Source organism: Bufo bufo, chromosome 2 (assembly GCF_905171765.1).
Source record: "Bufo bufo chromosome 2, aBufBuf1.1, whole genome shotgun sequence".
NCBI lineage: Eukaryota > Metazoa > Chordata > Amphibia > Anura > Bufonidae > Bufo > Bufo bufo.
Window position 1 is genome coordinate 136,544,086 of NC_053390.1, and position 24,582 is coordinate 136,568,667.

The 24,582-nt window shown below is 41.4% G+C and overlaps 1 protein-coding gene across 1 annotated transcript in view; it reads left to right on the forward strand.

Moving 5' to 3' along the window:
• ADGRV1 (adhesion G protein-coupled receptor V1) overlaps window positions 1-24,582 on the forward strand; it is a 574,752-nt gene that overhangs the window by 253,178 nt on the left and 296,992 nt on the right. The window contains exons 55-67 of the mRNA XM_040419646.1: window positions 959-1,214; window positions 2,508-2,710; window positions 3,259-3,435; window positions 7,792-7,974; window positions 8,798-8,977; window positions 10,785-10,949; window positions 13,536-13,653; window positions 15,107-15,230; window positions 16,922-17,060; window positions 19,383-19,559; window positions 20,782-21,014; window positions 22,742-22,890; window positions 23,884-24,085. Coding sequence (XP_040275580.1) covers window positions 959-1,214; window positions 2,508-2,710; window positions 3,259-3,435; window positions 7,792-7,974; window positions 8,798-8,977; window positions 10,785-10,949; window positions 13,536-13,653; window positions 15,107-15,230; window positions 16,922-17,060; window positions 19,383-19,559; window positions 20,782-21,014; window positions 22,742-22,890; window positions 23,884-24,085 — 2,306 coding nt within the window. The remainder of the gene's footprint in view (window positions 1-958; window positions 1,215-2,507; window positions 2,711-3,258; window positions 3,436-7,791; window positions 7,975-8,797; window positions 8,978-10,784; window positions 10,950-13,535; window positions 13,654-15,106; window positions 15,231-16,921; window positions 17,061-19,382; window positions 19,560-20,781; window positions 21,015-22,741; window positions 22,891-23,883; window positions 24,086-24,582) is intronic.

The window sequence follows — 24,582 nt, forward strand, 5'->3', positions numbered from 1 at the left end:
CTTTGCTGTAATTAAAAGTCTTGAACAGGGGCAGACAGAGACAGGAGAGAGTCCCTTTGCAAGACCAGTATATGTGCCCCTGAGAATGAAAATTCTTAGCTCAGTCCATTTCATGCACTCTAATAGGCTGCAGAAAGCATTGTTGCTTGTGGGCCCCTCTAGCTTCTGGACTTTTATGCATCTGTACAGGTTTCACATATGGTATATCTGCCCCTGGATGGGTAGGAGTGCATGGTCCAAATGGAGGAAGCAATTCTTCTAAATGTACAATGCAAAAATCTAAGTTAGACCAGCACCCCTAAATAATTTGAAATAAATGTACACGTGCATACTACCAAGCACAAAGTTATATGCAGACATTGAAAACTTACCCTGAAATGCATTGCAGCTCTATTTGCTGTACATAAAAATCTGAGGCTCTTAGAGTAGTGCAGGTTCCCACCTGAAGATCCACCTTGTCGTTGGTAGATAAGCAAACAAAATTTTGATCAAAAATGTGCATTAAGCCTCAAATTTCTTGTTCATGAACTATAGCAACAATGCAATTCAGTATAATCCATCTTTTCAGTGTTTGAGCAATGTGCTTCCTCATGTAGTGTGTGTGGCAGCGTGCACCTGTAACTTCACGTCATATTGTTTGGAGGTGCTTGTCTAACGTTGTTTTTTGCAGACAGCCAACTAAGTGGACCAGAGTTCACCCAATAAACGCTCGAGTGCAGCATTCTGAGGATTCATATGGGACACCCAGCTCTCTGGCTCAGATGCTCTGATTGTCTTGGTGTTGATCTGTTTTGCAACCGTGCAATATTTGCATATACCACGTGACCATGACACTCATAGCTGTAGTGGCAGCATCTTTGGCATTGGTCTATGGAGTAACATATTTTGCATTTCTCTTTATATTATAAAAGCCAATTAAACAGTTTTGCTTTTGTCTCACTTTCACTCCTCTGTGTAGGTTACCTTCTCAGAAGGCCAGGCCCTCACCACAATCACTATCACAGTTGTTGCAGATAATATTGCTGAGCTTGCAGAGACTGTCATGGTTGTCCTTACAAAAGTCACCACTATAAATATTGAGGATTCCAGTAGAGGCGCTATACTGGACCCTAAGAGATCAACAGCTGTGCTGACCATCCTGCCCAGTGACTCTCCACATGGAGTGATCGGCTGGCATGCCAGTTCATCTTCTGTTAAAGTGGAAGAACCTGTAGGTAGGTAATTAGTAAAGAAAACAGAAACAAAGATATAAAATACACACCAAGGGGAAGATTTATCTTGAGGGGAATTTTTTAAGTCAGTTTTGCAGCATTAAAGGCTATGGGCACCTTTGGGGCAATTTGTTTTAAATGATTGCATTGTACTCATTTTGAGCTAAAAATAATTTATTCAGTTGGTCTTTATTAAAAAATTGTCAGCCCCTTTCTCTCTACAGCCTTGAAATTTTCTGGAGCCAGTTTATACTGTTTCCTGTCAGGCAGCTCAGCTGACGGCTCCTTATCTCTGATCTCCTGACCTTGTAAACACTCATTATACGGTAGCTCAATTCTTATCTTACTAATAAGAAATCGGCTTAAATAAGTGTTTAGGAGCTGTTAGGCCACGTTCACATCTGTGTTGTAAACTCCGGCAGTGTGTTCCTCCACCGGAGTAGACTGCCATAGTTTACCATATCCGACATAGCCCCGCACCCCACCGCATTCACATTCACTATAATGGGATCCAGCCACTTTCCAGTAGATATGCTGGCTTTCGGCTGGGTAACAAATGCTGCATGTAGTATTTTTTGCCCAGCTACTTTCCGGCATACCGTATATGCCGGATACAGTGACTGGAAAAGACTGTCGGAGTTCACAATGCAAATATGTATATTAATTAGTTTTAGTAATTCAAAGTATTACTCATAGTAATTCAAAGATAATGGATATACATAGCCGGCAGATAATTGCTCAGAGTGAAAGTAAGATGCTCACAGCTAGGCTAAGAGTTAATTCTTTATGACAAAAACTGCAGATTTTTTTTTTATAAAGATCAATTGAAAAAATGATTTTAGCCCAAAATGAATACAATGCAATCATAAAAAAATGCCATTGAAGTCTAACACTTCTGTCCTCAGATGTTACTAGGCCACCCCTTTACCAGAGTAAGATTGTGGCAACTTTTTTTCACAGTTAATAAATCTGGCATAAACCAGCTCGACAGGCCAACCACGGCTACTTTCCCAAACTGGAGTGATTAGTGTAAAAATGTAAGATGTCCCAATTTTTTTTAACAAATAAGCTATAATAGTTATAATAGCAGAAGTGGATATTTTTTCAATTCCAAGGATGTTTGGCGGTATGCTGTGGGCTGGGTTTCATTTGTGGCAATGCTGTATAAGATCACAATTTATGTCTACTAAACTCACAACTACTGAGTCAGTGATTTTGATTCCCATGTTATATGTCACAGTCACAGTGTATTATATCAGATCCAACGCTGTAATACTGTATATTTTCAATTTGCAGGGAAGACCATGATCGTAACCCTGCAAATTACAAGGGAACAAGGCTTTGTGGGCGACATTGCCATTTATCTTCAGTCCGTACCAAACATCTCTTTGCCACTCATAAACAGAGCCACGGAATACGAAGATTATTTCATAAAAGATAAAGTCGTGATTATAAGAGAAAACAGAGCTTTTGGTCAAGTTAATATTACTATCCTGTCTGTAAGTAAATGCAAAAAAATACAATATAAGTCCTCATGCACATTCCCGTTGTTGACCTGTGCCCGTGCTGCTGACTGCAAATTGCAGTCCGTAATGCATAGGCACGGACCATGTGCCCGCCGTATGTGGACGTGGACCCATCTACTTAAATGGGGTTTGCAATCCGCATCCGATGGGCCGCACTGCAGAAAAGTTGTGCATGCACTACTTCTTTTGCGGTGCAGAGGCACGGACAGAAAACCCACAGAAGCACTCCGTAGTGCTTCTTTGGGGTTCCGTGCCTCTGTTCCGTGCCGCACCTTCCAGATTGCAGACCTATTCAAGTGAATGGGTCCGCCTCTGTGAAGCGGTGCACAAACGGCCTGTGCCCATGTGTTGTGGATCCACTGTTTGCGGGCTGCAATACGGGCACTGGCCAACAATGGCTGTGTGCATGAAGCCTAACATGCCGTTCATGAGTTCGCCCTTGTTGAACCTACACCAGTATATTGCATAAGTAGTGTCCGTGACCAGTAAACACGTTTTCCTCTTTGCAATTCTTCTTTCAGGATGATATTCCAGAGTTAAACGAAGCTTTTCTCTTAAACATCACTGATGTCCAGTTTGTGAACTCATCCACCTCACGTGGAGTACCTCTTGTCAAGAGGCCAGGGCTAGAAATCTGTGAAGTAACAATCCTGGAGAATGATGAGCCAAGAGGGATATTTCAGTTCAATGTTACTAAGGTAAGTACATTCTGCTCCATTTAATCCTGTACATTTAGTATGTATATTGTATACCTTTGAAGAGGACTTTTTCGGCCTTCCCGTCATTTTTAGTAAATATATGTATCCTTCATGAAATATCAATTTTGAATTATGTTTTTATCATCTTCATGCTTTGATTTTCCACTGTTATTCCTCCTATAAATCTATAAATAAATATTCCACTGGGTGTTACAAATTGGGGTGTACTGCTGTGTATTCTGACTCCGTCCAGTCAGTGATGCAGGTGGCAGACTGTGTAGAGACACATCCCATTGACAAGCGGAATGGTAGAACTCAATTGTCAGTTTATTCATGTATATTCAGGAGAAATACCAAGGGAACAGCACAAGGCAGTGTGTTCCAGAATTGTTACTTCGTGGACAATGCAATTTGTGTAGAGACCTTGTGTACCCATCCTGTGTTACAAACTTTTCTTCAGTAGCCCTCATTCACACACCAGTGAATCATGGATGTGGTCTGTCCCTGTTTTCCACGGACTATGCGCTGATCCATTGACTTCTGTGTGTCTATTCACACATCAGTGGTTTTCCACTCACCGTGAGCAAGTGAAAAAACAATGGAGACATGCACTGTAATAAGGACCAATCATACTCAATGAAGTCTATGGGTTTGTGAAAACCACTGATGGCATCCATGTTCTCTCAGTGTTTTTCACTGACCATTGGTAGGAGATGCTCTGGAAATGTCTTCTTCAGCCTTGCAGTGCATGTGGAACACAGATAACTGAGGGCAAAAAGTGGACACATGGACCAACAACAGTCCCTTCGTAGTCATCTTCACGGACAAACACTGGCCATCTGGTCACAGACTTCACGGACGTCACGTCACATAGACATGGACATGTGAATAAGGTCTTAGGGTCCATTCACACGTCCGTTGTTTCTTTCCTGATCTGTTCCGTTTTTTGCTGAACAGATCTGGACCAGATCTGGACCCATTCATTTTCAATGGGTCCTGAAAAAGAATCAGACATTGAGCTGTCCGTTTTTTTTCAGGACCCATTGAAAATGAATGGGTCCAGATCTGGTCCAGATCTGTTCAGCAAAAACGGAACAGATCAGGAAAGAAACAACGGACGTGTGAATGGAGCCTTAAACTTACAATTCTGGCTGAAAACAATCAAGAAGGTTGTCAGCTGATATAATATATCTGAGTTCATCTGCATTAGGACAATTTTTCCTACATCTGATTATAATAGAACCTGATGTAAGTATTATACTTCCCAGAGTGCGGATCACTGCAACAGGTTCTGTGGATACATTGGGAGGGAATGATTGGAGATTTCATCTCTAAAGTATGAATGCAACTAGTGCTCAGGCAGCATTTCAGAATGAAGTTAATGAAATACTAATTTAAATGAGGTGTGTAAGGGCTGTATTTTTTTTTTATGATGTCTCATTGAATTTTATTCCAAAATCAAATTTTATGACACATGTAAACTTATATTTATTCACTAGGTGGCAGCACACTATCAGACTATGCTTAGAATGCAGTCCTTTTTAAACGTTTCAGCTGATGGCCTTTGTAAAGGCTAATTCAGACAAGGGACATTCCTATCCAGGTGCCATCCATGTTTAGAACAGACATCACCTAGACTTAACACTGACCCATTCAAGTCAATGGGTAAATTTACTTGAGCAGTTTGGGTAATGTTACTTGAGCCTGATTCTTGTGGCGAAAATCACAGAATGCACCACCCAGCTCCGATTTTTCCACAAGACTTATTCACTCAAATGTGACATTCACTGCAAGAAAAACGGATAGCATATGGACACCAACTGTGTACGGTCTGATTAAACACCAATCTGTATTTACCATCCAGAACACTGAATAAGCCCTTAAACTGACCCAATGTTTTGTTCGATTTGCCGCCATCTTTTAATATTAAATACAATTTTGGTTTAAATCTATAAAAGTTCTTACTGTGCAGTTGCCTTAAAATTTCAGTTAGAGAATTCACTTCACAGAAATGCTCTGGTGACTTTTTCTTTTCACTTTCAGTGTCAGGTCAGACCATGTATACTTTGTAAATTAATCTATCGAAAAATATGATTTCCACCCAGAATATAACATTTTAGTAAACTGTCCAAAAAGACAATATTTCTGTAAGTAACATCAGACATAATCAGGCTCCGACTGGCCCACAGGGGTACAGGTGAATTCCCCGGTGGGCCCCTAGTCTCCCACCCCCTGCACGAGTGGCACCTAACACAGTAGACTTACTGCACTATATACATATTCAATGTACAGCACCTCAACCAGCCTATGTTCATAAACGTGACAGATTCTTAAAGAAACTACCCAGTTTATTATTATAGACACGATCAGATAGCTGACATGAATTCTAGGTACAGAGGAAAGCTAGCCAGTGTTCTCTTTTCCCCAGGACCTACATTGTACCTTCTCAAAGTTGCTGCAGGGACCCCTATATTCAATCATCTGGTAGTATCTTGCTGCTGGTAATATTTGAATGTATCTGTGCAGTAGGCCCCCAAAATAAATTTTATTGGTGGGCCCTATTCACCCCAGTCCGACACTGAACAGAATTATCATATGTTGGCTATCACTTTGACTTCTAATTTAGTATGTTTATTCCTCAGATAATTCTTTACTTGAACAGTTCCCAAATAATGGCGCAATACAGTGTCCAAGTAATACTACCAAATAGTGACCAAACAGCAGTAGTATGGAAATGCAATCCTTTGACGATTCTGACAACCTATGTCAATTCTGTATGAACATTTTGCTCAAACATGCCTGTAAGAGTACAATACAGTGGTCCCTCAAGTTACAATATTAATTGGTTCCAGGATGATCATTGTATGTTAAAACTATTGTAAGTTGAGTAATTGGTTCCAAAGCCCCAAAATGTCATCCAAGATAAGAGAAAATGAAGATTTAAGAAAAATAAGCAGATAACTAAGACGGATAAAACAAGTCCTTGAATATAACAGTCAGGAATGGCTGCTAACCAGCAACTAATACCGATATTATATCGGAGAAGTGGCCTTCATTTGGTTGGATCTGAGTCTGAGACATTGTATGTTGAGTCTAGTTTCAATTTACGATGGGTCAGAAAAGACCATTATATGCTGAAAATATTGTATCCTGAGGTCATTGTATCTTGAGGGATCACTGTACTGTATTTCTAATGGGGCCCATTAACAGAAATTACAAAAACATCTGGTCTGACGTGGCAATGGGCGGCCCTTGCACTATCATGTGTCATTTATAAGACTGGGGTCATCTTATTTGGCAGGGGAGCTGTTGGCACCAGGTGTATAAAGTGAAACCTACATAATACATTTCCCTTCAGTCTTTTCACACAGGACCAATTTATGTAAATAATGTTGGGTAGAAATCGACAGTGTTGCCGGTCAGTCTGTCCTGAGATCTTCGAAATTAAGAGTGACGCCACTGCAAATGAGACAACATGTTTTGTGATGTTGAAGAGGAAGCAGTGCTCACACGAGTGCCACCTCCTCTCTTCAAACAGCTAATCAACAGGGGTGCCCAGAGTCAGACCCCCACCAATCAGATATTGATGACCTATCCTGAAGATAGGTCATCAGTATTACTGGCTTCAAAACCCCTTTAATTACAATGCAACGTCATCTACTTTTTTTTGTGATGTAGTTTTCATAATATCACTGTTGAGCAGCTCCAGTGTGAGCCAGAGCTGAAGTCTGCTAAGTGATGTGCACCAGCTCTAAAATCCTCAATATTCAGGAGATGTTGGCTTCCGCCATAATTGGGGGCCAACCACTGACCTTAGTGGTGTACTCCTGTAGACTGCTGAAGCTATTGACTTGCTGCAGTGTTCACATGTGTAGACGAGCACATGACTGCATTAAACAAGTAAGCGGAGAACTGCGGGGAGCGCAAGAGCAGTGGCACTGGAATGGTGGAGGATCTGAGGCCTGTTTCGGACGGGTGTGAGTAGTCCATATAATGGCAGCATTTCCTGGACCGACCGCTGCTCTTCTTACCCGAACTCACTGCATTATATGAAGTACAATACAGTTCAGCTGGAACTCACGGCATGATAACTTACTCTGATGCTGTGAGTTCAGGTCAGATGGACAGTGTTCAGACCAGGAAATGTGACAGTCACCTGGGCCCTGTTTCATGGACCGCACATGCTCATCTGAAACTGGCCTAACAGGTGAGTAATGTTTAAGCCACAATACCCCAAATGGTGTAAAGATATTATAGTAAAGCATAAATTATTTTCTGTCCTACTTCAAGCAGGTCTGTGGATCCACACTGTGATTTTTCTTTGGCCATAAGCGTATATATTTTTTTGTGTTCCAGGGTGTAACTGGAGCTGTGATAGGTTATGAGGTCCCTCCTCCGCAAAATGTTCTCAGACTCCCCGTTGTCAGACAAGCTGGAAAACTTGGCCTTGTGACTGTTTATTGGGAAGCAATGCCAATCACCGCAAGTCATGAAGATTTTACACCAACCTCCGGGAATCTTACATTTTCTGATGGACAGGTCTGTGTTTTGTAAAATGCATTTGTATGTTTTAATAAATTCACGCAGCGTGCATTACATATCGCTCAACGTGTAAACATTAAAAATCTCCCAGTCATTTACACACATACACAAATTTAATTTTAATATTTCTTATGATGGTCAATATTGAGCTGTATACTTATATATTTGAGGATAAGTAAGGCGGACACATGGTAAATGTAAGAATTGGCATTAGTCAGTTTGCAACAGTTATACAAAAAATGGAAGAATATACAAAAATATAAAGAAATCCTTTATAGTTTCTACTATGCTGTGAGAACATGGAATCAACCTGACTCTTTCAGAGGGGGGTAAAATCCAAAAGCTTTCTAAGGCAATTTCTGGTTTACTGAAGAAATCTGTCTAGAATGTGGTGTATATTGGTGCAGTTTGGTGCAAGTAGGGTTTCTACGTTCTTTCAAAGGGCCGTTCCCGATAATTGCTCCATGTAGAGGTGCACTGATCGCCTGACTAAAGACAGATTGCTCGTTCATCAGGTGGTCAGATCACATCCTTGTTCGTCAGCAACATATCACCCTATGTAAACAAGTATTTGCTGCCAACAAACAAGGAAAGTGTAAGAAGAGAAAACAGTCGTAGTAAGGATCATTCAACCTATTCCATATAGCCCCGATTATCGCTGCATATAAATGCAACTGATAAGTGGGCAATGATCAAATATATAGGAACGCTCGTTCTCGATCTTTGCCCACGTTCTCGGCCCACAGGGCCTTTAGAAAGTAGTATACCTACTGTATAATTCTCAAATTAATTAAAAGTAACTTGTATTTTGCCTTAACAGTCTGTGGGAGTAATTGAAATCTTTATATTGGATGACACCATTATTGAGTTCTTGGAAACATTCAATGTCTCCTTAAAACAAGTGACAAATGGTTCCACACTTGGGAAAGAAACTACAGTTATGGTCAACATCCCCCCTAATGACTCTCCATTAGGATTGTTTGGCTTTGAGAAAAAAGTTGTAAGTATTTGATAAATTCTGTATGTTCTGTGTCTTAACCCACCCCCCCAAAAGGGTTTCAACACCACTGAAAAGATATACTATAATTGTCACAGCACAATTCAGTATTAGCATGTGTTATGTAGTGGTTTTATAGAAGACTGCAGGTTAGCCCCCGGCATTATCTTAACTCAGAATATTCACAGGTACAACCCCCTAAGATGCAGCCCTGGAGTTAAATTCAGCTATGCTATATCAATGCTGTGGCCTCTTCACTGTTTTTCTCTGCTCAGCAGCACCCTCAACCTCATGATGTGCAGAGAAATTTAGCTGGCCCCACTCTCTTGCTGCAGTTCTTCTGCACAGAGTTTACTTGGCACCACTGTGCAAAAAAAGACCGTGCAGGGGCCGTAACACTGCCAGATATCAGACCACCAGCGATCATAAAGTGATGGCACATTTTAGTAATATGTCATTCACCTTTATAAGCGATAAAAGGTTTTTATGAGGTTCTTTTTAAAAATGCATTCTAGTTTTCTGGTTTTCCTTAAAGTCTCCCAGCTTCTCTCTCTAACCTCCTCTCTTGGCCTTTCACAACTTTCTAACTCTCAGACACATAAAGATGGTAACACACTTGGCCTGGTCTTCTTCCGGCTTTGTTCAATCTCCAATAACTCACCTCTCCTGCTTTCTGACTACAACGTCTTCTCCTTCACTCTCTCAAAGCTTCACCCATCCCAGCACACTCCTACTTATTACACATTCAGAAATCTACAGGCCATTGACCCTCATAGACTTACAGACACTCTACACTCAAAACTTCTCCCGAGCTGCACCAGTTTTCTGAAATGCTCTACCCCAAGAAATGAGGTTAGATCACAATGTACACAGTTTTCGGTGCTACCTAAAAACACATCTTTTAGGATGGCCTATCATATCTCCTGATCTAACCCCTCTCCATATATAGACCATTTATCATCATTTCAGGAACCTGATCCTCCACCAAACTGTCCACCACACCCAGAAGCACTTCATATATCGCCTGGTGACTGGCTCATGTCGTTTTATATCTGCTCCCCTATTTCCCCAAGATAGCTGGACCATTGTATAAAGCAAGCACTTTTACCTTTTGTCTCACCCCTATCTCCTCATAGATTGTAAGCTCTTGCGAGCAGGGCCCTCATTCCTCTTGGTGTAATTATTGACTTGTCTGTTGCTATGTTATTTATGAGGGTTTGTACTTGAACCCCTGAACTGTAAAGCGCTGCGTAATATGTTGGCGCTATATAAATAAAGATTATTATTAGGTGGCAAACATACTATAGCCAAAATGGCAACCCAGAGTTAGACCTCAAGTAGAAATCTTGCAAGGCTACCCACTAGGAAGCTGTAGGGACTCACCGTGTGACCATATACTGCTGTGCATAATGCCATATGTTGGAGCTATTCTCCCCTAGAAGCAACGTTCTATAATATGGCACTCAGGCTGAACTGGTAGGATGGATGTCATTTTTCAGCCTAAAAAACTATGTTGCTATTAAGTGGAGCAGCAATCCCTAAAATTTAAAAACCCACCAAAAAAACTTTGTATGCCTTCGTATTATATAGATGCCGATGGGTGCCCTTAAACAGCTCCAAGTTTATATGGGGACATTGCCTTAGTCCTAAGATGCATGTTTGTAACATAAAGTATCGAAATCAGCTGCCGTATACTGTTGTAAATGGCGCCAGTGCAGAGAATATCAGGACTATCAGTTCCGTGTATGACATTGTAACTGTATCACACATTGTGAATAAGATACATCTTCATTCTTTTCTTATTTGCAAGGTACTGGTTTCTGAACCGCAGAGAACAGGAGACCCGGCTGGTGAAGCATATTTGAGTGTGGTGCGAAGTCAAGGTGGTCACGGAGCTGTCAAAATAATTTGGATGGTAGAAGAAGCTGCACAATATGACCTCAGTCCATTAAATGGCACCCTTATCTTTAATGAGGTGTGGAATTTGTAGGCATTTTTAAGACTCTTCTCATTGTATGAGCTGTGTTACATGTTCCTAATGTACTAGACAAGGCTGCTAAAAAAAAAGATGACGTAAGCTGAATGAAAGGATAAGACCTTCTTTCTGAGAAATCACTTTCCATTGTACAAATTGTCACAATACGGTATAAAATGAAACTTACATAATACATTTCCTTTCAGTCTTTTCACACAGGACCAATTTATTTAAATAATGTTGGGTAAAAATTTACAGTGTTGCCGGTCAGTCTGTCCTGAGATCTTCGAAATGATTTCTATATTACGTTTTATCATCTAATGAACTACTACTCATCAGCAAATCAAATAAACAATAAAGCCTTTAGCAGAGGACATCATGTTTTTCATTTTAGGCTGTGTGTGCTACAGAGACTGCAAAAATAGACATCACAGGGATTTGGTTAATATCAGAATGTGTTAAAGAGGATCTATCGGTAGATCACAATACAAACTGCATAGATTACAGTGGTCCCTCAAGACACAATGGCCTCAGGATACAATATTTTCAACATACAATCGTCTTTTCTGGCCCGTCGTAAGTTGAAACTAGAATCAACATACAATGCCTCAGACTCAGATCCAACCAATCAAGGCCACTTATCTGGTAAAATAGTTGGATTAGTGTATTTAGATCTCTTAGAACTGATGAGGCAGGTGTACTTACTTTGAAAACCCATGTTAGAATGGCTGTGCAATCTGTTATACAGCTGGAGAGTGAAACCGATCAGCTAAAACTCAAGTTTGCCCACCTAGAGCTTAACTGACAAGCATCTTTAACTCAACTTGTACTGAGCAGTGAGAAATGTCAGCATCAGCAGGGGAGGAGGTATACTGAAAGGCGCTTGTGGGAGAAGATTGAGTTTACTTTGTGAATACACTTGGACTTATCAGCTATCTCAGTCTTCTCAAAGTTAGTACCCCGGTCTTATCAGGTCTAAGATCTACTTAATAACGTATGCAGTATCTATTGTGGAATCTGGTGACAAATCGTCTTTAAATGCATTGAAGCAGTTGTGCAAGGGGTTTATATTGATGACCTATCCTGAGGATATCAGAGCGGTGGGGGTCCGACTCCTGGCACCCCACCAATCAGCTGTTTGAGGAGGAAGTAGTGAATGTGCGAGCGCTGGTTCCTCTTCAAGATTACCCTGCACGTTGTCTTACTTGCGCAGAGTAACTACAAGTGCTGATCTCTTATACTTGAATGAGACAAGCTCTTGCAATTACACAGTGCTGCCGCTGCAAGCGATAGAAGGGGCCATGTAATCTTGGGGAGGAAGAGGAACTCACACGAGCACCGCATCCGAGGTGGGAGTGTCCTCTTAAGTCCAGACTACACATCAACTTATGGTTGATGTGTTAATCAAGGTAAAATCGACAAGGTGATAGCCATTTTCTTTGCCTGAGGCAATCATTGATATTGTGTTTTACTGCAACGTACAGCTGCAAGCCCCGATGGAGCCCAAACCTAAAGCAGACAGCTTATTGAAATCTTCAGGTGTTAAATGTAGCATTTCATGTTCACCATTGTACAAATGATATTGATTTTCTGGTAACTAGTGATGTAGCTTAAGGGGCTCAAAAGACCTCTCTGCCATATTATAGAATGTGGTGTCATAATTGACCAATATTGCCCTGTCACTAGACCAAAAAATTCCTATTGATGTCTGTCTGTCTGCCTATCTATCTTGAAATCATTACATTTGAGGGCATCTAGACTCTGGTAGAGATTTTACATCATGGGGCAGGTACTTCCAGCTGTCCCTGTAATGACTGATTATACCACACTAAAACACTGGTTATGCTAGATTTGTTATTAAAGGGTTTCTATCACTTCGTTTCACCTATTTAGCTTTCAGACACTAGCGATCCGCTAGTGTCTGCTTTATCTAACCATCCTAATATAAGAGCTTATTGTCCTGCCGTTTAGCTAAAAAAATAACTTATATAGATATGCAAATGAGCCTCTAGGTGCTATGGGGGCGTGATTAGCACCTAGAGGCTCCGTCTACCTTAACAAACTGCCGCCGCCCAGCGCGTCCCTCCAGCCCGCCCATCTCCTCCGGAATGCGATGCTCCTCGTATTCTGCGCATGCGCAGTGAATATCTGATCGCTTCCCTGCTCAGACATCTCCACTGCGCCTGCGCCGATGACGTCATAGTGCTCCGAGGAACAGGCGCAGTGGAGATGTCTGAGCAGGGAAGCGATCAGACATTCACTGCGCATGCGCAGAACAGAGACGCGCACGGAGAGGATCGCTTCAGCTGGAGATGGGCGGGCTGGAGGGACGCGCTGGGCGGCGGCAGTTTGTTAAGGTAGACGGAGCCTCTAGGTGCTAATGACGCCCCCATAGCACCTAGAGGCTCATTTGCATATCTATATAAGTTATTTTTTTAGCTAAACGGCAGGACAATAAGCTCTTATATTAGGATGGTTAGATAAAGCAGACACTAGCGGATCGCTAGTGTCTGAAAGCTAAATAGGTGAAACGAAGTGATAGAAACCCTTTAATCATGCTCTATTAATATATCCTTTTTTTTTCAGAGCGATACCAAAAAAACATTCACAATCCAAGCTATACAGGATGGCCTACTTGAGGGAGAAGAAAGGTTCACAGTTCAGTTGGTGTCAGCAGAGTATTCCGTCATTTCCCCAGTAGATGGTAAAGCTTATGCTTTCAACATGGCCGATTCTTTTGAAGAAGTTTCTGACAGCGCCATTTTCTCCTTTCACTGTTTAGAACACAAGCATTCATGTGCATGGGAGTGGGGGTCAGCCGATAGCTATCAAAAGATTATGGTCAGCCTCATATCTTATCTGCTGCAGCAAAAATCACAAATTTTTGTGCAAAAGGGGGTTTTGCGGAAACGTTTTTGACGTGGCACCGCCAGTTTTATAGTGCAAGGGACTAGATAAATACCTCCAATAAGTCTACACAAATAGGGACACAAATAAGCACCTGTATTACACCTGCCTGAACAAGGTCCCCTACTGTTTTCTTTTTGTAAAACTAACGAACAACAATTGACAAAGATTGTTTATGGAGGGATTTAGTGAGTAGGAAATGGGTTTTCTGACTGATGAAAATATGAAAATCTTTCCCATCTCTCAATACAGTACATATTCCTCTTTAGTGTTATTCGTTTTCTCTATTACTGTAGTAGTAGTAGTAACAGGTACAGTCTCACAGAAAAAGTGGTCAGTATATTTTACTCTAATGATTGTATATGGACAGCGATACAGTGTAAAATGTACACCTTAGTGATGTTTGTGTGTGTGGTGCAAGTGTTTGCTGTGATTTATTCGACACCGGTGTCCAGATGCTGTTAATGTCTAGGTCATGGCATCAGTAAAGTCAATAAATGACCTAGAATGTAAGTGGGAAGTGGAGGGTGCGTGACTAGATGAGCAGGTATTGATCATCTTGCTCCATAAAAAAAATAAAAAAAAGGCATGACAATCAGAGAGCAAGTGTGCTCCTGGATTATATTGAGAGGAAGGTTTATAACATGCAGAGAAGTCCAAGTTACCCTTCCCCTGTGGCCATGTACGGGTATGTAGGGAGAGGAGGATCTATGTCTGTCCTCCTTTCTCTGTAGCTTGTCGGTACTTTACCACTGCCCCTCCATCCGCGCTAGCGAAGATCATAGCTGGCTAAAGAGAAGGGAGTTATTTCAATCTGCCATATCTCAGGGTTGTTTAACAGATAAGAATCTAAGATTTTTTGGACAACACTACTGTATATGCTAGCTGCAGTACAGCCCAAGATTTAGAAATCTGGTTGGGAGTAAGAGTTGCTGGTTTTTTCAGCTCTCAGTTCAGGGCTCTATTTCCAGCTGTATCTCTGGCAGTTTTTCTGCTTTAAAAGACCTTGCTCATATCTCTGGCTGCTGTACAGCCTGAGATATAGCCATTAGTAGCAAGGACTATCATATATCCTTAGCTACTAAAGCACCACCCTGCAAGGACATATGAAATATGTCTTTGGCAGGGAAAGGGTTAAAAGAGTATTTACAGATCACATTTCATGACATAACGTTTATCACAAAGTTGGTTGTGTGTTTTGTCCTTTGACATGTAATATTATATTTACAATTTCTCATACTGCATTTCAGGAGCAGCCACTGTTGTTATTGCTGGAGATGTTGGAGCTTCTGGTGTGGTTGGGATAGCACCCTCATCCCTTCATGTCCTTATTGGTGAACCATCTACAAACTATAATGGAACAGCTCATATCAGGTATGATTATATCTTAATGGGCATCTGTCAGCAGATTTGTACCTATGAAACTGGCTGACCTGTTACATGTGCGCCTGGCAGCTGAATTCATCTGTGTCGGTCCCATGTTCATATGTGCCTGCATTGCTGAGAATAATGATGTTTTAATATATGCAAATGAGCCTCTAAGAGCAACGGGAGCGTTGTCATTACACCTAGATGCTCTGCTCTCTCTGCAACCGCCACTCCCTCTGCACTAGGATTGACAGGACCAGGCGCAATATCGTTTACCTGGCCCTGTGAGTAAAGTGGAGAGGGTGCAGTAGTTGCAGAGATAGCTGTCACGTTCAGTGTGGGGGAAAAACTCCACACTAAACACAGGAGGGAAGGGGAACAGTAACTGGGCCTGGAAACTAGGGAAGAAACAGGTCACCTCCTAAACAACCCTTATCCGAGCCCTACCTACCTATCAATATGAATAACCCTTGAAGGTAGGAATATTCATATGCTGTATACCTAGGCCCTTATATCCCTATAAGGCCCTGGAATGAGATTAGGACCAGAGACAAACCATTCCTCCCCAGATGGAAGTCTCTGTCTTAGGCCCAGATACAAACAACAGGAAATATAACAAACACAAAACAATAAGAACAGACAAGACTTATGTGAAAGTAGAAAACTGGCAACTCCAGAAGCACCACAGAGTACAACCGACCAACTAGTTAGAAGGCAGGAAGAAAATCTATAAACCGCACCTCCAAGAGTGAGAAGCAGCTACTTATGGGAAAGGTAGTTTACCAACAAGCAACACCTTAAGCAAGGGGTGTGGTATTCACCAAAACACAACCACAATAAGATCCACAGTGAACTTTTCGCTCCGATCTCCTGGTACCTGCCACGGGAACGTCCGTCACCATAGCAGAGCGGACCGTATGCGGAACCATTCATTTCAATGGGTCCGCAAAAAAACTGAACAAGGATAGCACTGTTCTATTAAGGGCTAGCTGTTCTGTTCCACAAAGTAGGGAATGCACACGGACGTCATCTGTATTTTTTGTGGACCGCAAAATACATACGATCGTGTGCATGAGCCCTAAAGCAGCTGAAAAACAAAGACGCTAACTACTCAGTAGAGTGCTACAACCACTTAGTTCTAGCGAGTGGTGAGGTCACAGCACTCATCCATCACAGCTTCTATGATGTTCTCTTTGACATGTCAGAGTTTTTTTTAAATGACAGGGAGCCTTTAAGTGAAATTCTTCAATATGTATTTCCATCTATTGCCCAATGTTTGTGGCACACTGTCAAATGTCTCAATTAACAACCAGGTTTATTATACAACTTTCTTGGACATCAATGATACCTACCTGAATCCAAGAATCCCATTGCCACCATGTTCCTGTGTAGGTACGGCATCCAAAGCAGAGAAATGTTTATCAGTTGATGCTTCTGATTGTTGTTTAACAGATACATAATATCATTTCAATCTGTTATTTTTGGGACCTTTCCAAACAACATTTATGACAATGCAAGATCATAATTTTTCCACTGTTAAATTACAGCACAAAAAAAATCTTGGCAACGTCTTACATGGGGCAATGAGGTCCTTCTAGTTTTCTGCTTAAGCATAATTTGCGTGTTTACAAGGCATAAATGTGTTTGGCTTGACGAAATGGAATAACTGTTTCTGCTATCAAATATCTTTCCCATAGTCTGATCCGTGGTCCAGGAATTTTCGGTGACGTAACAGTGTACTGGAACATAACTCCAGCCCACCCTAATGACTTTGTAGAGACATCAGGAATGTTGACATTGAAAGACAGGCAGTCTGCTGCCGTAGTCATTATACAGGTGGGTTATATCTTCAGTGGAATAACTATTTATACATATCATGTAGTGTGCTACATATTATCATTTAGGTGATTCAGTATTTTAATATTCATTAGCCCATTAGAAAAGTAAAGGTAGGCTTTACAAAAGAACAGATTTTTTCTATCACAGAGTAGACTTCCACATTAAGTCTACACAGTAGGATTCATTTTTTTTCTATAATTAGGCCTCATGCACACGACCGTTGTTTTATTCCATGTCCGTTGTTCCGTTTTTCGTGATTTTCTGCGGACCCATTGACTTTCAATGGTTCCGTTGAAAGCTCAGCTAATGCACCGTTTGTTATCCGCGTCTGTGATCCATGGTTCCAGTCCGTCAAAAAAATATAACCTGTCCTATTTTTTTCACGGAAAACGGTTCGCGGACCCATTCAAGTCAACGGGACCGTGAAAAAACGCGGAGGCACACAAGATTGTCATCCGCGTCCCTTTTTTTCCTATCATTTGCATTGCAAACTTGACTTACACTTTTTTTTACTTTCCTTCATGTCTGGTGATCCTCCAAAAATAAAGGAAGACACACGGAAACAAAAACGGATCACGGAACAACGGAACGGAACACAACAACGGTCGTGTGCATGAGGCCTTAGATTGAGTTCTTACATCTTCCTGATTATCCTGTGGAGATGATGAACTGATTATATAAATGATTAGTATTTATTCGCTGTGCAGACATTACATTGTCCAGTATCATATTTATAGGGGTGGGAACCCTACTCCAGCAGAACATCCACTGTGTGCTACAAGGGCTCTGCTTGCAATTGTCCAGTATCATTTCATGGTGCTAAATAGTGAAAATCTACATGAATATCATAGCAACCCTTTCACAGTTCGCATCTGTCAGCAGATTTGTACCTATGAAACTGACTGACCTGTTACTGGTGCGCTTGGCAGCTGATGGCACCAGCCTCTCCCCTCTGCTCTGAGTGATAGCTGTAGCATCCAAACAGGAGACTACTACAGCTGTCAGACAGAACAGCAGGATTAAGAAGTCCCTACCTAGCACTGTCAGCAGATTTGTACCTATGAAAGTAACTGACACCTGTTACTGGTGCGCTTGGCATCTGATGGCACCAGCCTCTCCCCTCTGCTCTGAGTGATAGCTGTAGCATCCAAACAGGAGACCACTACAGCAGAACAGCAGGGCTAATAAGTCCCTACCTAGCACTGTCATCGGTTTTGTATGGTTAAAACTACTGGCAGACTCAATTTAAGGTAAGAAAAGTAGAGACTTTACCATTTTAGGGCATTTTTCAGCAGATTTGTATCTATTAAACCGGCTGACCTGTTACATGTGCTCTTGGCAGCTGAAGGCATCTGTGTTGGTCCCATGTTCATATGTGTTCACATTGCTGAGAAAAATTATGGTTTAATATATGCAAATGAGCCTCTAGGGGCAATGGGGGTGTTACCGTTACATCTAGAGGCTCTGCTATCTCTGCAACAGCCATGCCCTCTCCACTTCGATTGATAGGGCCAGACATGATGACATTTTCACTGCTTGGTACTGTCAGAAGGCACTTCAATTACAGAGAGAGCTGAGCCTCTCTGTGTAATGGCAAAGACCCCGTTGCTCCTAGAGGGTCACTTGCATATATTAAAACTTCATTTTTCTCAGCAATGCTGGCACATATGAACATGGGACCAACACAGATGCCTTCAGCTGCCAAACACACAGCCAGTTTCATAGGTACAAATCTGATAACAGATTGGAGTCTGCCAGTAGTTTTGACCATACAAATAGAGTCTGCCAGTAGTTTTGACCATACAAATCGAGTCTGCCAATAGTTTTGACCATACAAATCGAGTCTGCCAGTAGTTTTGACCATACAAATCAAGTCTGCCAGTAGTTTTGACCATACAAAACTGTTGACAGTGCTAGGTATGGACTTGGAAGAGCAGGACTTCTTAGCCCCGCTGTTCTGCGTGACAGCTGCAGTGGTCTCCTGTTTGGATGCTACAGCTGTCACTCAGAGCAGGGGGGAAGCTGTAGAGCAGCTTCACAGTGAAGCTCCACCTTCTGGACATTTGCAGGAGCAGAACCTTTGAGAATGAAATTACATATTCACACTGCTCCTACTATTTTGCAAAAGGTATATTTGTTGTGCTCTCCCTGGCTCCAACCTAGCTGCTGACATGTACCCTTTGATTTAATGAGAACAGTATCATGTGCTACCTCAATGTTTCCTTATCACTGAAAATCATATAATTGCTACTTGGAAATAAAATTTGATGCTACACCTACAGCTCTTCTCCTCCTTTATGTTCTATTTCCCATATTTAGGCTCTTGATGACATTGCTCCAGAGGAAAAAAGCTACTATCAGTTTTGTCTAAGTAAAATCAGTGAAGGAGGAATAATAAATGAATCAGCTAGAGTTGCCAATATCACCATGGTTTCCAGCGATCTCCCATATGGAAAATTTCAGTTTTCACAAACACTGCTGCAAATTTCTGAAGATGTTACTTGGGTAAATAACCATAAACATCCTGATTGTCATATAAATATAAATTTTGTCTCCTGTAACTTAACTAACATTTCATGAAACTTACTTTTATTTTCTACTTCTAAATTTTGACACATATAATTGTAGTTGTATCCATACATGTTAAATCCTTTCTTTATGGACATCTGTGTCATGTGATCCCCAGTCTAACTGCCAGTCCAGTGCTTGCTCTCCTGTATGGTTGACTTCCTGTGAACTTCAGGATAGCATTATCTTCTGCCAAAAGTAAAATCTCAGACACTGCTCCCCTCTATCAAGCAGCATCCTCTTTGTTGCCCTGTTTGTTTCTACATGTACAGAGTGTTACTGAAAATATCATTTATGCCGTATCCAAGACAGCTGTAGTGTCGTGAAATAGAGGACGAGTCCATACAATGATTTGCTGCAGAGTTATACAACTCCCCTGACTCATACTACCTGCCTGTACTATCTGTGTGTGCAGAATCTCCAGGGTATTTCTATGCTCTGCCCTTCCTCCTTCTCTTAGAAGCACGGAAGGAGTAACCTACAACAAGCAGGAGGCAGAGGAGAAAGGCTGCAGCTGCTTCACAAAGAAATTTACTAAGGGATAAGAAGTTTTGCCTCATTTGCTGCCATTAGATAGGACTCAGAGCAGAGCAAGTGCAGTGTAGTGAGACTCCAAACCCTCTGTCTTGAGCAAGCCAGAGATATAGGAGCACATTTATTAAGACCGTCATTTTAGACACTTAATAACCATTATACCTGGCGGTGGCGCCGGCCTCTTCATAACTTCGGCGGACCCACTGCCATTTCTAAATGCAAGACAGCTTCATAGCTGTCTAACATTTAGACCGTTTTCTACGCCTAAAACAGGCGTAGAAAATGGTAAATGAGACGGGCATGCCTCTGTGTGTAATAAGATTTTTCATGGTAATGTAGTTAGAAATATCATGTTTAAATATGTTGTACAGTATGAAATACTATAATGAATAACCTGTTGTTTGAATTATATATATAATGATGATGATGATGATGATGGTGGCACAACACATGGAGCTCTGTGGGATGTCACCCAGTATCTCTTGCTGTTTTAGCCTACTTCTGGACTTCTTTCTTGACCTAAGCCCAACTTCATTACGCAGCATTCACATCACTGTTGTTCAACAAATCCAAAAGTTTATTTCTAAATGTATCTCTGTTGTTAACAATTTAAAAGGTAAATGCTACCATCGCTCGTTCGGGTGGTACATTTGGAGAGGTCCAGCTCAAATTTCAAACCAAGAGTGGATCTGCACAAAGGGATTTGGATTACACAGACATTTCAGGACAAATCGTGTTTGGACCATATGAAACCATGAAAAGTGTTTCTGTAGAAATTAAAAATGATCTATTACCAGAAGGACCCGAAGATTTTTTCATCATCATCACAGAAGTGACCCTTCTTGGAAGGTAATATAAACTTCACTTTGTACCCTTACCTTTACATACAATGGATAGCTAGAAACGGATATGCTTCTAAAACCCTTTCCCAAATAAGTGGGGAGCATCTCAGTTCAGGGACCCTCAAGGAAACATATATTGGAAGTGTTCTAGGTTGTTGCCGCTGCCGAAATGGACGAAGTTGACCTTCCAGGGCCAGCCTATGTGTGAACTTTACAGTGATATACAATACCTACCTCACAGTGGTGATAGGACTTGGAGAGAGAACCATCTTGCTAGTACCTCCTATTAGCAATCAATTTCTGACACTTTAGCAAGCCCTAGAATGTGAGATATTAGCCAAGCCATATATACATCTGTAGAGAGCTGTCCCTCATCAGAATAGAGTAGGATTCTAGCTGGCTGTTTGAGATGTGCTTTTTGCGGCTTTAGGGTACTTTCACAGTAGCTTTGTGAGGATCTGGCAGGCAGTTCCATCTGGAAATCTGTATGCAAACAGATCTTTTTTTTCTGGATCCGTTAGACTTATTCTTTGAAATACCAGATCCGTATTTCCGGTATCGTCCGGAATACCGGATGCGGTATTTCATTTTTTTCAAAGTTAGAAAGAACTGAGCATGCGCAGACTGGAAAACCGGATCCGGCGATGCAGCAACTTCCGGCGATGCAGCAACTTGGTACCGGGTCAGGCATTAATACATTTCAATGTAAATTAATGCCGGCAAGTGCGGTAGTGTTCCGGGATTTTGGCCAGAAAAATACCGTACAAGGAACGGAACGGAAGACATCCTGATGCATACTGAACGGATTGCTTTTCATTCAGAATGCATTGGGACAAAACTGCAGCGTTTTTTTTCCCGTATTGAGAATAACGCTAGTGTGAAAGTACCCTTAGGCGTGTTGTAGATGCTCTGATGTACAGCCGATTGTCGAAAAGGAAGCGTTCCTTCCCGACAGTCGGCTGCTTGCTCAGTGGAGGAGACCCCTGCATTTACATGCAGCAATCTCCTTCACAGTATGATGACGAGGGATCGGTATTGCAATCGCTCGTTCTTATACAGAATCATTGTTTCTGGGCGGCAGATCGCTGTTTAGACCACATGATCTACTGCCCAGAAACGATGATTGGTTTGCCTGCACGAACGACAGGATCACCCAATGAACGAGCTCATTCATTGGGTGATCGCTGGCACATTTAGATGGGCAGATTGTCAGGAATGAGCGTTCGCAGGAATATTCGTTCCCAATAATCTGCCCAATTATCGGGCAGTGTAAATCCACCTTTAGGGAAGATACTGGCTCTCCTTAACAAGACCAGCAGCATATGGAAATTTATTGGCAATGCCCCATGGGAACATAATATGCAGATTGGTATTTTCCAGAGAAAGAGAGCCATCTTGCTAGTGCCACATACTGAAAGCCAATATCTCCATATGCCACTGGTCTCTTCAAGGATAGCCAGTACCTCCCCTAGTGTCTATATCCTGCAAGGATTTTTGGATACAATCCTGGATTACGCTAAATAAAAAGTGCTTACAGAACAGGGTAAAGGTTCTTTTATCTGTACAATTTGGACGTTTAATGAAAAATTCCCCCAAACCGTACCGTAACTACACTGTGTGCAGTCCACACAGGTATACTTTCTAGATACTGCTATTTTGATTCTCATAGTTTTGTATGAATTGAATTGCCCCAATACTTGTCATGCATGTTTATTTTTTATGAATTTTACACAGAGGCTATGACCATACTGTTAGAGAGAACGGACTCCAGATTGATGAACTGCCTATAATAGGGAACAATTCGATGATCCGAATCATTATTCTTATTAACGATAATGCGGAAGGGATCATAGAGTTTGATCCACAGTTTGTTTCATTACAAGGTAAGTTTCTGCTTTTACTTAAATATTCCGTTTTATTCTTATATTAGTATATCAAGATTATTTTTCTAGATGTAATCCAGTATGCTCTGCTTATACAAAGTACAGGATGATATACATTCTTCCACACAAGGCTCAATTTTCAACTGATCGGTTTTTAGTAAAGACATTTCATTGTAGAAAAATAAGAAAATGTTACTGATTTCAGTATCAAATATGCGTTTCATTTCATACATTGGTGGGTCAATTCTCAAAGATCGATGTGTGCTACATATCACTTGTTACATGGAAGATGCCCTTAATTTATGACGAAGTGCACGCTTCATAATACACTTAGGACGCTTTAAAAAAATTTTTGCGTGACATTTTCTATATTCTGCGTTTTTCACGCAGCCCTGGCCCCATAGAAGTGAATGAGACTTCAGTGAAAAACGCATTGCATCCGGATGCAATGCGTTTTTCACTGATGGTTGCTAGGAGATGTTTGTAAATCTTCAGTTTTTTTTCACGCACGTGAAAAACACATCAAAACTGATTGCACCCGCGTGGAAAAAACTGAAATACTGAACACAATTGCAGAGAAAACTGACTGAACTTGCTTGCAAAATGGTGCGAGTTTCACTGAACGTACCCTGAACGCATCCTGACACAATCTGTATCGTTCGTGTGAAAGAGGCCTCAGTGTATCGTCCTGCAGCCTGAGCGAGCTGGTGTAGATTTTAGTCATCATTTACTCCAGAAAACTGGTGCACATGATATTAAATGCACAGGGGTTCGATGGCCTCACCCACACCATGCCCCCTGCAGCACCCCTCTTGAGAAAGTGGGGAGAGCAGCATAGAAATTCCATTTGCACTTAAATTTACATGCAATGGCGTTTAAAATGTTGCAAACTTGCCATTTATGACGTGTGCCATAGTAAATGACCCCCACTGTTCTATATGTAAATTGCAGACTTTATTACGTAACTTTTGAGTAATATACATTTTTTTGCAGTGGAAGAAGATATAGGAACGTTATTGATTCCAGTTTTGAGGTTACAAGGTGCATATGGATATGTGACAGCTGATTTCATCTCTCGGGGTATTTCCGCTTTGCCCAGTGGTGTTGACTATGAAATCTCTAACACTTCAGTAACATTTCAACATGGACAAAATAGGAGCTTTATCCACATCTGGATTACTGATGATGAAGAAAGGTAAGACATTCACAGCCAAACACGCAGCATGTATACACACATAGTATTGTACAGCCTGTGGCAATGGCAGCATTCTTTTCTGGATGGACATTGGCCACAGCTTCATTAACAAAATGCTGGTACGGTACGTAATGAAACCATATGGCTCCTGATCAGTTATCACAACAGCATATTGACTCCCAGCAGTGACCGTCAGAATTAATAGACCAGCAATGTTGTTCATGTTATTTTTTCTTACATATAAATTAGAACCGTATGGGCTGGGTGTGTAGGAGCCACAGTTTCGGGGGATGTGATAGACGAGCCATCTGACAGCACCTCAACCATTTGTAGAAGGACTCACAAGTCCCTGTGAAGGCTTAACTATTTCCAAACAAAAAGTGGATTTATTCATTGAAATACACACATACACACACTGTTGGGATATCATCACAATAACGGCTCATGCACACAACCGTGGTTTGGGTCCACATCCGATCCGCATTTTTTGCAAGCAG